Below are 14670 nucleotides of genomic sequence, written 5' to 3' on the forward strand. Positions count from 1 at the left end.
TCGTGAAAATGTGCTACACGATCGCTTTAATATTTAGAGACAGTTCACCCTGCCTCCATCAGATCCGATTTATGAAACCAAACGTAACTGACAGATTTAATAATATAAATAAAAACATTACATTTGCAATTTTTTGCAGACAAGTCCGAATGCTTGAATGAATTTCTTCGCTGACACTACACCAATAACAATGTGGGGAAATATTGTAATAGAGCATAATTCTGAACTAGGAAAATAAAGCGTGTTCTTGTTTTTCAGGAAGGGTCTTGTAGAGTATATCAATCACGCAGATCAATATTACTGATAAAGATGATGGCATAGGAACGCGTTGCTGTCTCAGCATTCATAATAAGGTGCATCGAACAGTCATACATCATTCTGTCAGGCCTGTTCACATTCGGCCCATGCTAAGATGATCTCATCTACATGTAACAGGAATGAGAAGAATCACGGCGGGTGAATCATACAGATCGGGAGGGTTGCAACTCTTAAAAAATTCAATTCTACTGGAGCTATTGAACAAAGTTGAAAAAAAAAATAATAAGGCAATTTCAGTTAATGTTCTGTTACGACTCACCTGGGTATGGAGAAACAACAAAACTCAACAACTGACCTTCATACAGTTAGAGATAAACAAATGAATGAATTAATTCATAGCATGAAAGATATGAAACATCCAAAGTTTAGGACACAAGAAAATATGAGACGTGATAGACTGTAAAGATCCATTTACTCTTTATTACCGATTAATTTTTTGGACCCTCGTGAAAACAAAACATCTTAAACCAGCTTGCTGCCCGTCCGGCCCAAAAAGTGTCCCAAACTCAAAAGAGCAGCCTGGGAAACCAGTACATTTGCTTAAGCTGGTTTTTAGCAGGAGAGGGGGAATGTCTCAACCCATAGGCTAAACAATAGCGGCCTTTGTTAATATCCCTATTCTGCCACCGTGAATTCTACCGAGCAGTGTGTAAGTTCGCATCGGAATGACACGGCGACGTATTTATAGCACCTACAGAAAGAAACACCTGAGCTGGCGAACGCCTACGTGTTTTCTGTGCACTGCTTAACGTGTTTGTAAACCACGTCAATCCTGTTCTGCAGCGTAAGCGCGTGCTCTTCGGACAGAGAGCCCAGCTCGCGCGCCAACGGTTCCCTCGCGCGGCACAGTTCACGCAGCAGCCTCGCGCCGCTTCCGGAGCGCTTCAACTCAGAAATACGCCGGACCGTACTTCTGCGAAACACACACGACGAGCTCAGCAGCAGTCTGTGGTACCGTTCCCACAGGTCAAGCACCCTGTATCCGTGAACAAGCCCCGCCTCGTTGTCGATAAAAAGCAAATGCCCGTTGATCGTTTTGAGAAGGTTATTAGTCGTCCTCTCCATCACGCGCGCGTCCCACTGGAGACTGAAAATGTGACTGACGACTCGATCGAAGTTGGCTGTTAAATAATCGAATATAATTAGATCGCTCCACTGCATTAATTCAACCAGATACGTCGCGGTCATGTTAGATAAAGCCTCGGCAGTGAGTTGCAGACCTCCTCCTCCTTGCTGTTTCCGCAAATGCAGTGGAATAAACACTCCAGTGACATTTGGGACGAACTCGGTGAGAGACACAATGGCATTCGGCGACCACTCCAACGCCTCGATATTTCCTCGCACGCTCGCCCACTGCTCACTGGACAGGTTGAGTTTGGAAAGCGCCAAGGGAGGAAGGTTGGAAATCCCGAGCAGCTCCGCTAGATAATACGAGAGCGTTTCTCCCAGCACTTGATCCGCGTCGATGCCGTATCGCACGCATGCTCTCGTGCCGTCGGCGAAGGTCGCGAGGCGGTTCGTGGGTCTGCCGCAGCCCGCTTCCAGCACAACCACCCGAGCGTCCCGAACCCGCTCTCTCCACTTCCTCTCGTGCTCCACGCCAAAAACACGAGTGGAGAGACCGTCCAGCCACGCGCTCCAGAAGACCCGGCGCTCGATCGCGTTATCCACAGTATTAAAAGTTTTCAATCCCGCGTTCACCGGCGCGTGCCTTTTAGAAACATTCACCTGCTCGTCTGCAGCAGAAAAAACGACGTCCTGTACGAACACGAACCAAAGGTGCAACTTCACATTTCCAACCCAGGTGACTATTCCGAGCCACATGCAAAGCGACGCGCACAATTTCACCTTGTCGGCTTTCATGATTTCAAAACGCATTCAGTCCATTTCGCTTTCCATTTACCTCCGCTTACACGAGTCTCCCACGGCTAAATGTGATCATAATGAATTCTCCTCTCCTGTGCGATGTTCCCTGCATCTCCTCCCAAACTCTTCCAGCCTCCAGTACAGCTACAATCGCGTGGACGCGAATCATGTGACCAAAATCAGATCGTGAGACTCGACAAATGTGGTTTCATATTTCTCCGGGTGGGAACGCCAATGCCGAAAAGGTTAGACGAGGATGTTTGGACCTCTCTGGTAAATGCACAGGAAATAATTCAGATTAGATATATTTACAAACTTGTCCTTTAACGGTAGCTGGTAAACGACTCCAGAGACCTACGTAGCGTGATTAGTTGGGGGTTACTTAAAGGAACACTCAGTAACTTTTGCTTATTAAAAAAAGTTTTAGACAGAGGGATATTATATAACTAGCCATGCACTGGCCAGACCTAAATGTTCCTATCACCATTGCTTATCAAAAGCAAGGGATACAAGATGGAAAGCAGCCTCTAGTGAATGGTGTAAAAAAAAGTAAATCAATCAGCTTTGGCAGCTTGTGTAACCAAGTTATGTATAAATAAGTGATAAAAGTGTGAATGTTTCATTATTTTGAATTCAGAGAGTTCGAGTTCACTGTTAAAAGTACAATTCTTGAATGTGTGTCATGAAACAAGGTGCACATTCCCCAGGTGCATTTGAAGGCGGCGTTATTAGTACGTATAATGATGCTCTCTTTCTATACTGCTTTCAGCTAGTGCTCAAGGCGTTTTAACAAGCTTAAGCACGAGGAGTCATCTAAGTCAAACTAGCAAATTGGATAATGTAATAAACGTACACACAACAGACATTATTGAGTCTGGGTCAACAGGAAAGAACAGAGTGATACGGGTTGGCCCACCAGAAGGAAAAAATGAAATGTCCAAGGCGAAGTCATGAAACCAACGGCAATGATTTGCAGCTCTCGCACCACAGATTGGGAACAAATGTGGGGACACCGAGCGCCAATCATAAACACAGCTGCCACACTGCGAAAGGCATCCAGCAGAGCTACTGCAGTGAGAAAACTCACGGCGCACCAGTGACGTAGCATTTATTCGTATAGCACGTTCAAAAAGTCACCTTTAAACAACGCATTGTTGTCAGCGGTGACATTTTCAACAATGACATTTTCAGCGTTCATTTTGATGTGGTGCTGTTTGGTCACGACGTTCTGGGTTGTTTTGTCTGTTTTGACTTGTTACTTAGTACTTGAATGCGCCGCCAGACGTACAGCTGGTCAGACCATGTTCCCAAAATGTCTGGCCAGGAGCATGAAAAAGCTGCAGGTGTTGTGCCTAAATCCTCCCCTTGCCACCATTCTGTCACTCTTCACATGAATGCACACATACTGATTTTGGAGCTTTGCACCTGCTCAGAAGACTAGGATATGTTGTGGTCTGGGTGTTGGAAACCTGTTTGCAGGGCCCAGAAATTGGATGTTGGCTTAGGGGAACAAAGCCAAACCAGGAGAATTGTTAGCCAACTGATCGCTAGAGGCTATGTCACACATAGTTAAACTATTTTTTTTCCCAAAAACCATAGTTCAGATGTTACTTGTGTTAAGTTCTGCAATAAATAAAACCGTGGGGTAGTCAAAGTATTACACTGAAAACAGTTTGGAACATATTTATTTAATGATATGGTTTATCTGTAAAAACCTTAACAGGGTTGTGTGCCCTTTAGATATCAAGTGTGCACTGAAAAGTTGCTAGAAAACCAAATAAGCATATCTGTATAGAGCTGTTGTTATGTTTTATGACTATAAGGGTAGACCAGGATTGTCTTTGGTAGGTTGGGTTACAGGTGTTGTTCTTGCATTCTAGACAATTTGTCTGAAAGGGGTTTGGTGCAGAGACAGTGAGCTGGTCTTTGAGAACATGTTTTTTCATGTTGGATGAGCTCTACGTCATTAGCTTCAAATGCAGGGGAGGCAGCCTGGCCCGCTGCAGGATTTCATTGAGATCAGTGCAGCTTACCGTATGTGGAATGTCCACTTTTGGAGCCAGATGCAAGCTGTTCGTGGAAGAAAGTTAGAGACCTGAATGTCAACAACTCAAAAATGAACATTAATAAAATATTTAAAAAGAATGTTCGTGTGCTTCAGGCTGATTCATCACTGTGCCAGCTCAAACATAACCAGAAGAATCATATTAATCACTTAGACTTGTAATTTAGCAAAGCAAATAATCAAAGTAAGAAACTTTACTTTAGGTGATTTTGGCAATTAATCTAAAAAAAGTTTTACTTGCATCCAAAGGTTCCATAACAAGGGACGTTGTAAGCAATTTGTCAAATATTAAAACCATTACTTATACTTTATGTACACGAAAACTCACATTATGCAGACACTTCGTTCCATTTTTCATTCCACTCTATTGAAATGCATTTAATGGTTCATTAATCTTTTAGTTTGTGAATGCATCTTAATTACGCAGCTGGTATAAAAAGGACCAACATTAAAGTATAGTGACTAAATTGCAGAGCTGGCCAGAGCGTGTGCCAAAATGGCAAAGTACCGAAGTGTCTGTTCCCTCGGTGCTCCTTCTCCTTGCAAATGCACGTTTTAGCGAACTTTGTCCAGAATGTCCATGAATATTTTAGAGAGAAGCCCTTTTCCCTTCAGAGTGCCCTCGAGCAAGAGATGCTAAGTAGAACACACCATCAGCAATGCTTCTTGAATGTTTCTTATTTGGTAGTTGACTCTAACTCAAAATATCCAGAGGCAAGTCTAGGTTTTCAATAAGTGATTACGGTCTTCTTCTATCATAAGATATACAGCTGTGCAAGGATGTAATCCAATATTGCTTAGACGCTGATGGATTGTGACTGCCCCTGAACAGGAGTAAAAAGTTTGCGATAATCGAAGCAATCGTTCAAATGTCCCTTTAAACCTGACAGTGTGATTTAGTAATATTTGTCCAAGATAAACACTCCGTTTGGAAAGAGATGCTTATTTGAAAATATCTCTGAGACTCTGCTCTTTCTGTGGGATGGTGTTTGTATGTAGCTGCCACAGCTGAAACAAATTAAATGTCAGAGTTGCATGTAAAACGTCTCTGACAACCCCTCAAAAAACAAAACAAACAAAAAACGTGAATCATTTTAGTAAGCGTATTGTACTCATATGCTGTTTGCCTGCTGTTGGACACGTTGATGTTTGACTGCAATAGTCGTAAAACTGCTAAACGTTCTGGGGACATAAACAAAGTAGAATTTGTTTTCAATATGCACACAATCATGAACACGCAGAGCTGATGCGGTGTATGCATTTGGGTACGGATTTTATTGTTTGGAGGGTTTATATGGAAAATGAATACTGTATGGCGTAGAGAGGGTGGAAACAGGCGGTAATAAAAAAATAAACTGGAAAACAGTTAAGGGTTTTGGCAGAGATCCTATTTTGAACAAAAGTATCGTTATACTTGTCTTATGACAAATGTTGATGGGTACGATCAACTGTTGTTCAGCAGCAGGATCATTTTTCGCACTGTGTTCGTGCATTGTGTCGTCTGACACATTTGTTAATCATCACAGTCACAAGAGCCGGGGGTTTTCTTCATTCAGGCAGAATGAGTGTATTTGGGAACAGTTAAGAACATGGAAACTCGGTTTCCATGGGAACTCAAAACAAACGGGGGAAATGTTTTCCTCTTTAGTCTGTGCTGCTATACCGTTCTACCAAGCTAGAAAACATCTCGCGTCTGTCTTCGTGACACCGGCCGTAGAGGATATTCATTCTCAAATCAAACATTTTTCTCATATCGAAAGTGAAGGTTTTAGCAGAAGGCTGAGTTTCTAAAAGCAATGTAAAGAAAATAAACCGAGAGTATCAGTCGAATGGAGAAACAGATGGGGGAGGGGTTAGAGAGAGAGGCCATGAAAGAGAGCTCTCAAAGTCAGTCATTTGTAGAATACATTTCCACATCCTATTATCTGCTTGATCAGTCAAATGGTGCCAATTTATTATATATTTATTTATATAGGCCTATATTTCCTCGCAAAAATGCATTGTCAGTGCGTACATTATAACCTAAGCTATTACAACATAAGACTCCACTCCACTTCTCTAGAAACTACATGTGCAGTTTTTTGCATTTGCAACTTTTGTTCCAAGCCGCCACAACAATTCGGTTTGCTGGCAGAGTACGCTTAGAATATTAAGAAGTCACTTAGTAACTGTATCTGACAAATATACAAACATGGCATTGGTAAGAGAATGGGTTAAAGGTTTCCCCTCGCTCTGTATCAAACGACTTACGTCACAGCAACAGTTTAGCAGTGAAACTGCAACAGACTGTAAATTGAGGGAGAGAGCGGAGCAAGAGGAACTGTCTGAGAGAGTGGGAGAGGAAAGACAGAGAGACTGGGGGGCTCTAATCACTGGCCTCATGTTGCAGGAGCTCATTTGACACAACAGAAGTCTTGGCAGAAGAATGCTCTTTCCCTCAGGCCAGCTGGCTGTGAGCACAGGGATATGGATGTCCCCTAAGTGTGGATGCCATGCTGTTTCTCTCCATATCTTTCTTTATCTTCTTCAGCTTTTAGGCTTTGGAGCATCTTGGCCCAATGGTAAGAGCTTTGTAAAAAAAAGCTGTAACGTTTGCTTTTAAGAATAATGACTGTGTTTTTCTACCACAGACACTGTTGTTGAAATGCACTGTGTAATTTAAATACCACAGCCACTGGAAAGTGTGTTTATCTGACTGCGTGTTTAGTCCTTTAACACCACTTAATGTTATTCCGCAGGTTACATTCCATTAAAATGTGCTTTAAATAACAGCTTTAGATGAATGTTCCTTAAGTCTCAGCTGGCTTTTGTCATATGAGTGTCATTATGACTTGAAAATCGTGAATCTGTTTAAATAGTCATCAGCTGTCCTTGTGTTGCTTGCTAATTTGATATAATCCAAATTTCCAAAACAAATCCAAAACATATATACATACGTGTGCTTGATGTGCATGAATCTCTTTGGACATTTTTTTTTTCACAAATGAGAAAAACAGACTTGAAATAAATGTGCCAGGAAATGACTATAGGAACCTTTTTTTTTTGCAAACTCAAAGATAGCAAGACACAGACGGGAATCCTGCTCCCTCAAAAACAGAAGCAGTGTTATAATTATAGCAACGTTGCACAATTATCACAGTCACTCATCTTTTATCTGTATAAATTTAAACGTCTGAGGGGCGATGAAAGACCACAAACTGTAATTACAAGTCTGGCAATCAGATCTGTGACAAAAGCATGACTTGAACCTGCCAAGACATAGTTGAGAGCGTTAACGAAAAGGTAACCCAAAATGCAAATTTGGTGAAAATCTCTTTACACTCGTGCCACCCAAGATATGTGTGTGTGTGTGTGTGTGTGTGTGTGTGTGTGTGTTGCTTTCTTCCATTTGAACCTCTGAAAGGAATGGGTGCCGTCAAAATGTCTGAACAGCTGAACAGTTTAAACTTTAAACCATTTTGAATCCATAACCCATAAGACTTCCTCCAGTGAGGAAGTGAATCCCTTGCTCTTTTTCACATCAACTAACATGTTTGTTTAGTTTTCACTTGTAAACAGTGCTTGATCTGAGCATATTTCTCTCCTTATTCAGACAGAAGTGAGTTTTTCACTGGAGAAATCAATATTATGAATTATAGACACAGAAAGGTTAAAGGTTTAAAATGATCATCTCAGATTTGTTTACAAACACAATTGATGAACCAGAGTCATGTGTGTTATTGTGACGCTTTTATTAATGTTTGGACTCATTTCGATGGCACCCATTCACTGCAGAGGATCCATTTGGTGAGCAAATGATGTGATGCCAAATTTCAAAACCTGTTCCAATGAAGAAACAAACTCATCTACATCTTCAATGGCCTGAGGTCGAGTACAATGTCGGCACATTTTCATTTTTTGGGTGAACTGTTTCTCTAAAGGCGGTCTTTCTTGTCTTAACATTTTTCTCTGCCTCACAAACCCTCGCATTAGCTTTCGCTGACTGACTGTAAAATGTAATGACTATTCACTGTCTGAATAGGAAGATAAATTGACTTACTTTTTACCTCTAACATGCCAACTGAAACACTTCATTAGAAGAAGACTGCTCACTTAACGTCAGTCACATGAATTCTAGACAAGCGTGCAAGACATTATGTCTCTGACTTGTCGTCTGCTTGATTTAGTTTTTAGGTTGCAGGAGGATAAATGTCCCGGCCCACAGTGGAACGCCATGTGCCGTACCTGCTGTGAGTATGAGCGGATTTCATGTAAGTGCCCATCTCAGGGAACGAAAGTGGGCTACGCTGTACCTTGCTGTCGAAACGTTTTGGATGAGTGTGACCCCTGCATCCTTCACCAGGGTAAGAGGAAACTTTTTCAACTTTAGATTACCTAAAGTGTCATTTTCAACTTCATATTATGGATTTGTTTTTTTATTTTTATATATGAGCTTCAGCATACAGTAGCCTACTTCATTTGTGTAGTATTTATTTATGCTTTCTATTTGCTGTTTTCATTAACTTTATTTATGTATTAAATATATAATTTCCAATAAGGTTGCAGCATTTTTGATAACTGCAAGACTTGCAACAATGGCACCTGGCAGGCCAAGGATGATTTCTACATCGGAGGCAGGTACTGCACGTCGTGTCGTCGAGGGTGGTCCGGTGGAGACTGTCTCAGTGAGTTATCTGTTACTTTATAGAATCCTTTAAATACATTACATTTACCTTTATTGCTTTTTATTGTCAATTATATACCAATCATTTTACATACACCCTCTTTTCACCGATTTTAGCATGTGGAGGAGTTATACAGAGACCGCATGGTCATGTGACTTTAGAAAGTTATCCGATCAATGCCAAATGTGAATGGACACTACAAGTGGGCAAAGGAGCAACAATGGAACTCAGGTATAGACTAATGAATGATTTGTGATTTAAACATTTCTCAGCTGAATCACGGTTGCAGTTGTATTGCAAATTTGTACTATATGTTTTCTCAATACAGTTTTTCTCAATATTCACATGTGTTCAGGTTTTCAACAATCAGCCTGGAACCTGACCATAGTTGTCAATATGACTATGTCGAGGTGCGGGATGGGGACAGTCAGAAGTCACCTGTGATTGGCAGATACTGTGGGGATGAAAGCCCTTTACCAATCAGAAGTTCTGGAAACTCTCTGCATATTCGTTTTGTGTCAGATGGCTATAATAATTACGACGGGTTTTTTGCAACTTTCGAGGAAGTCTCAGGTACAAATTTAAAATAAATCATTGTATTTTTACATTTTATTAATTAATTAATAAAATTATTATTAGTTAGTTACGTATTATACACACGCACACGCAGTTAACAGATCCTGAAGCTTTTATATTATAATTTAAAATAATTTAATGACATTTTTATCACACACATTTTAAATATTAAAATATTGGAATAATTTGTTTACACATACTGCAGGATATAGCTCCTGTCCTTTCCTCAGTCTAGGTGTATGTTTTCCCTCATTTTAAGGACCTCTTTACTGGCTGTTTATTGTTCTTGCTGAGCGGGCTTCATGGATTCATGCTCGTTTAAAATGTGGTTTAGTTTTTAATGCTTACACATTGCATCGTAATATTTTACTGCTTTCCACAAGGACAAGCACCACCTCTCTGTGCAACCCCCAAGAAGCCTGCCCACGGAGACCTCTTCCTGCGGTACAAGGAAGGTGACATCCTCACCTCAGTTCAGTATCTGTGCTATAAACCGTACAAGCTCAAGGGAGCGTCTCAGCGGGCATGCCTTCCCAATGGAACTTGGAGTGGCAGTGCTCCTGTGTGCATAAAGGGTACGCTGACACTCGTGTTGTTATGACAACTGTTTTTTGTATAACACCCTTTGAGACTGACAAAGCTGCTTACAATCAAAGTCAGGTGTGCGTGTAATGCCTGGGAGTCATGCTTCTTTAAACCTGAGTTCACAGAACATCAGCTTCCACTGAGATCTTTCAGCATTTTAAAATGTATGGATTTTAAATGTAAAAAATGGTGTGGAAATCAGTTTTGTTGTTGAACCATTGCAAATTTTAGTGACCAGTGCTGATTGAATTACAGAAGTGGCCATAAAAGACTGTCCATCTCCACCGCAACTCAACAATGGATACTACTCTGAGGTTTCAGGCTCTGATGGCAGAATAAAATATGTTGAATACTTCTGTAACGGTACATACATTCTCAGTGGAGACTCAAAAAGAACATGCCAGAAGAACGGGACCTGGAGTGGCAGTCAGCCCCTGTGTGTCAGAGGTACCATCTTTACTTCAATGCAAAGCCTTTATGAAATACCTTTTGCAAACATGCTGTCAACACTAAAATCGAAACTGTTTCACAGCTTGTAAAGAACCTAGAGTTTCTAAACTCGTGCGGCAGAAGGTCTTGAAAAATCAACCTCCTCCCAGGTAAAATTTTTTTTCATTTTTCGTACTGTATAAAATTTGCATCTTAATTTTATACCTTGTAATGATAGGAAAAGTCCAGTCCACAAGCTGTACTCCGCTTCCAGTCAGGGAAGGACTGAAGCAGATGCGCTGGAGAAAGCCTTTTCTGTTTTTGGAGATTTGCCACCAACTTTCCACCATGTTTACACCACCATAGAATTTGAGTGTGTTTCGGCGCTTTACAAGCATTCTGGCAGCGCACGCCGCACATGCCTGAAGACTGGAAAATGGAGTGGTCGCCATTTCTCCTGTTTACCAGGTGGGGGAAGCACTAACACATGCACAGCACGCTATGGATTTTGTTCTCTTTTTTGCAAATATTTTCTATGCACTAATAACCCTGACAACTGTAACCCTGACAACTGGCTGATAAAACTGATTTACACAATTTGTCCAATAATCAAAAATACAAAAATTGTGTTCTACAATATTTACTTTTTATGTAATAGTAGTAATAAAAGCAATGTTTATTATATAGAGTATAGAGTATATTAGAAGATCGTATTTCAGTATTTCAATCTTTCTGCTTCAGAATTTCACATTTTCTTGCTATTTAATTGTTAATTCGTGTCATTATTTGTGAAATTTACTACCAGTTTCTAAATTTTCAGCATGTGTATATATATGAGTTTCTAAAGTTAAATGCAGCAAATATGTAAAAGATAAATAAATAATTATTATATTATAAATATTATTATTATTAAAAATTATATTATTATATTATTATTATTATTATTATTATTATTGTTACTACTACTACTACTACTTTTGTTTTATTTCACATTTAAAACATATTGTGGATGCTGTTTTCCTGTTTACAAATACATTAATAACCCTTAGAGATGAATATTCTGATAAAGCAGAATTGCACATTATTCCATTAATAGCTAACCCTAATTTTTATTTGATTTTATTTGATTTCACATCTAGCACTCACTAATAATCTGATATAATTAGAAATTTGTGCCAGAACTCACTCACTCACAGAACTGGCATTCGTTCTCTTCTAGTATGCGGTAAATTACCAGCTGCCAGTCCCCTGAATTTCACAGAGGTCCACTGGCCATGGCATGCTGCCATATATACCCGTCTGTACAATGCCAGCCCTCTTATGGCAAGGACCAAAAGACGGGGGGACACATTTGTCATAGATGAAGAAGAGGAGGGCGAGGAAGAAAAAGAATGGGTTAAGAAGGACCAGAGATGGCAGCTGATCTGCAGCGGGGCTCTGGTCAACCAGCACTGGGTCGTGGTGGCTGCTCATTGTGTGACGGAGCCTGGACAGACTGAAGCGCTCAGTACTGATGATCTAAATGTAGTGCTGGGGAAACATTACCTCACTGACCTTAGAGAGAACAAGAGACTACAACACATACAGGTAAGAGCTGTTCCTCTACAGATGTTCCTCTAAATTACCAATGCATTTCATGCTCCATTTGTGAGTTGCATATAAATTGCATGTAATAATTCTTAAAACACTAAATAGCTCCTGCCATTAACAGAATGAGACCTTTCCATAAAGCAAACAACAGTATCATATTTTATGTCTTCAAAAGTTCTTGGAAAGCCCAAAGCCATACTGAAGATACTGCAGACTAAATATACGCATTAAAACTCAAGGCACATTCTTATCGATAATCTATGATTAGGCTTTGCCAGGTAGTCTGTAGGATTATTCGCTTCTCAGAGCGACCAGCCTCTTTCAGTTCAAGTCTTTCATCATCTCTGCTCCCACACAGATCGCTCAGATCTCGATCCACCCGAACTACGATCCGCACATCTTAGACTCCGACCTGGCCCTACTGAAGCTGGCGGACAAAGCTCGAATCAGTGAGTATGTGTCCCCTGTGTGCCTGCCGCGTCTGCAGGGTGGAGAGGTCACTGCAAAGCAGGCCTTCCTCACCGGCTGGCCCGTAGCAGGCCAGCACGGGGCGCACACAGACTCCGAGGCCGTCCGGACCGGACTGGTAGAATTAGCCGATGTGGTGAAATGCGAAAGGCAATTCAGCAAACACGGCGCGCCGATCAGTATGACTGACAACATGCTGTGTGGACGCCAACACGCGCTCAGCCCGTCCATGATCTGCCCTTCTGAAACCGGAGGAATTATTCTTTCACTCTCTGCCGATTTCCAACCCGCTTTAGGGCTGGAGCCTCCCCCCCCCAGCAGATCAGAAGATGCTGATTCTCATCATGCTTGGGAACTGCTGGGGCTAGTGAGCCTCGGATATGATCTGCGGGGCTGTAATCCAGATTTGTACACTATCTACACACGGGTAGCGAACTTTAAGAATTGGGTCGAAAAGAACATTACATAGAGCTTTAGATGAAATATTATATAGCATGATTGTCTGTATAGCTTTTACAGTCATACTTTATTTTAAGGTCCGATTCTCACATTAACAAACCGTTAACTATGACTTTTGCCTCAATGAACTCCTGATTCGCTGCTTATTAATTATTAATAGTTAGTAAGGTAGTTGTTAAGTTTAGGTATTGGATTGGATTAGGGATGTAGAACACGGGCCATATGTGCTTTATAAGTACAGTCAATATGTCAATAATAGCTATAATAATGATCATTTAGTTAGTGGTGAGAATTGGTCCCTAAATTAAAGTATTACTGCATTTTCCATGTTGCAAATCATAAAAAATGGAGATGATGCACGTTGCATTGTCCTTTCAGATTACTTACTTATTTGACAGAGAACTTCTCTTTTTTCGTATTCAATCAAATAGTTTCGTATTCAAAAAATGTGATGTTAATTGATGAGAGAAAGTCTGAAACTTGAGATTTCCCAACTAGTTTATGGCCTTGCGTGTGTATGAGGATATGTTTTTGCATGGTAAAATGAACAGGAAGCGTTCCATCTGAATTTAGTCACTTGGTTTGCAGGCCTTAGCTTGTCTTTGCTCTGTCTTCGAGATGTTTCACAATCCGATTTGCTCATACTTTTTACACCATCGATATGTATGCAGTCCATGGCAACTAAAACCAGGACAGTGTATTTATTTTTCAAAAGTCTTTTAAATAAATGAAATTCTGGGGGAAAAAATACGAATTTAGTGTTTCTATGAACAAATGTTTCTTATTTTTGTAGTCATTTTATTCACTTTATCCAAATATTATAGTACACTTACGAGGATGGCCTCCTCGAGGACACACTAGTTCACAATGGCTGATTCCTTACTGGGATCAAACCAGCTACCTAACTAATATTGACCACTGGTGATATTTTAATTTTTTTAATTAATTGTTTGCGTTTCTCAAATCTATCAAAATCCTTAGTTTTATGCACATCATACATACAGAACCATTCAAAGTTTTGAGGTTTGTTCACATATTCTCACTGAAAAATGTGTTTGATTTAAAATAAAATGATGTGGTGAAATATTATTACAATTTAAAATATCTGCTCTCTGTTATTCTCGTTTGAATGGCAAAGCTTCATTTTAAGCAGTCCTATGATGTGTGAAGGATCTGAAGACTGGAGGAATGTGTTGGAGGAATCATGCTGATTCGGTGCTCAAGAAACATTTTGTGCTGTTATTATTGGGAACCGTTTCATTTTTGATGACATTATTGTGAGGATTCTTTAATTAGTAGGTTTATTGAATAGAACACCATTTATTTGAATTATATTGTAATAATATTTTGTAACATTAAAATGATTTTATTGTCACATGTGAGCAATTTAATACACCCTTGCTAAAAAAAAAGTATTAGCATATACATAATACATTATTTGTGTGTTTGTGTGTGTGTGTGTGTGTGTTATAGATAAAGACAGATACATAATATAGATAATGCAGATAAAGACAGAATGATCAGTGTAATATGCACTATTAGTATGACGCTTTTTTATTATTATGTTTTTGTAATATGTAATATTTGTAATATGTAAACCTAAATAAAAAATGTCATGCTAGATAAGTGTGAATCATGATATTGGATATT

General features: G+C 40.1%; 2 protein-coding genes across 2 annotated transcripts; one reads left to right on the forward strand and one right to left on the reverse strand.

Annotated features, from left to right (window-relative positions):
• Positions 1–720: 720 nt before the first annotated feature.
• On the reverse strand, positions 721–2563 carry fjx1 (four-jointed box kinase 1). Its single transcript, XM_043245554.1, has one exon. The coding sequence runs from the start codon at positions 2194–2196 to the stop codon at positions 1042–1044; it is 1155 nt and encodes a 384-aa protein (XP_043101489.1). The 5' UTR covers positions 2197–2563; the 3' UTR covers positions 721–1041.
• A 3989-nt stretch (positions 2564–6552) lies between these two features.
• On the forward strand, positions 6553–13768 carry pamr1a (peptidase domain containing associated with muscle regeneration 1a). The gene is made up of 11 exons (XM_043245534.1): positions 6553–6810; positions 8416–8592; positions 8788–8913; positions 9030–9144; positions 9269–9486; positions 9873–10064; positions 10330–10521; positions 10607–10673; positions 10742–10971; positions 11723–12090; positions 12452–13768. Exons 1-11 carry the CDS (start codon positions 6675–6677, stop codon positions 13028–13030), a joined length of 2400 nt encoding a protein of 799 aa, XP_043101469.1. The 5' UTR covers positions 6553–6674; the 3' UTR covers positions 13031–13768.
• Positions 13769–14670: the final 902 nt, after the last annotated feature.

This window comes from Puntigrus tetrazona, chromosome 7, assembly GCF_018831695.1.
Source record: "Puntigrus tetrazona isolate hp1 chromosome 7, ASM1883169v1, whole genome shotgun sequence".
NCBI classification, from domain to species: Eukaryota; Metazoa; Chordata; class Actinopteri; order Cypriniformes; family Cyprinidae; genus Puntigrus; species Puntigrus tetrazona.

What these genes read in the sequence shown, in the direction of transcription:
- pamr1a (XM_043245534.1), top strand. Translation starts at nt 6,675, where the DNA reads ATGCTCTTTCCCTCAGGCCAGCTGGCTGTGAGCACAGGGATATGGATG. An exon ending in GGAGCAACAATGGAACTCAG is followed by an intron (nt 9,145 to 9,268) that starts GTATAGACTAAT and finishes ACATGTGTTCAG; the next exon opens with GTTTTCAACAATCAGCCTGG. An exon ending in CCATTTCTCCTGTTTACCAG is followed by an intron (nt 10,972 to 11,722) that starts GTGGGGGAAGCA and finishes GTTCTCTTCTAG; the next exon opens with TATGCGGTAAATTACCAGCT.
- fjx1 (XM_043245554.1), bottom strand. Translation starts at nt 2,196, where the DNA reads ATGCGTTTTGAAATCATGAAAGCCGACAAGGTGAAATTGTGCGCGTCG.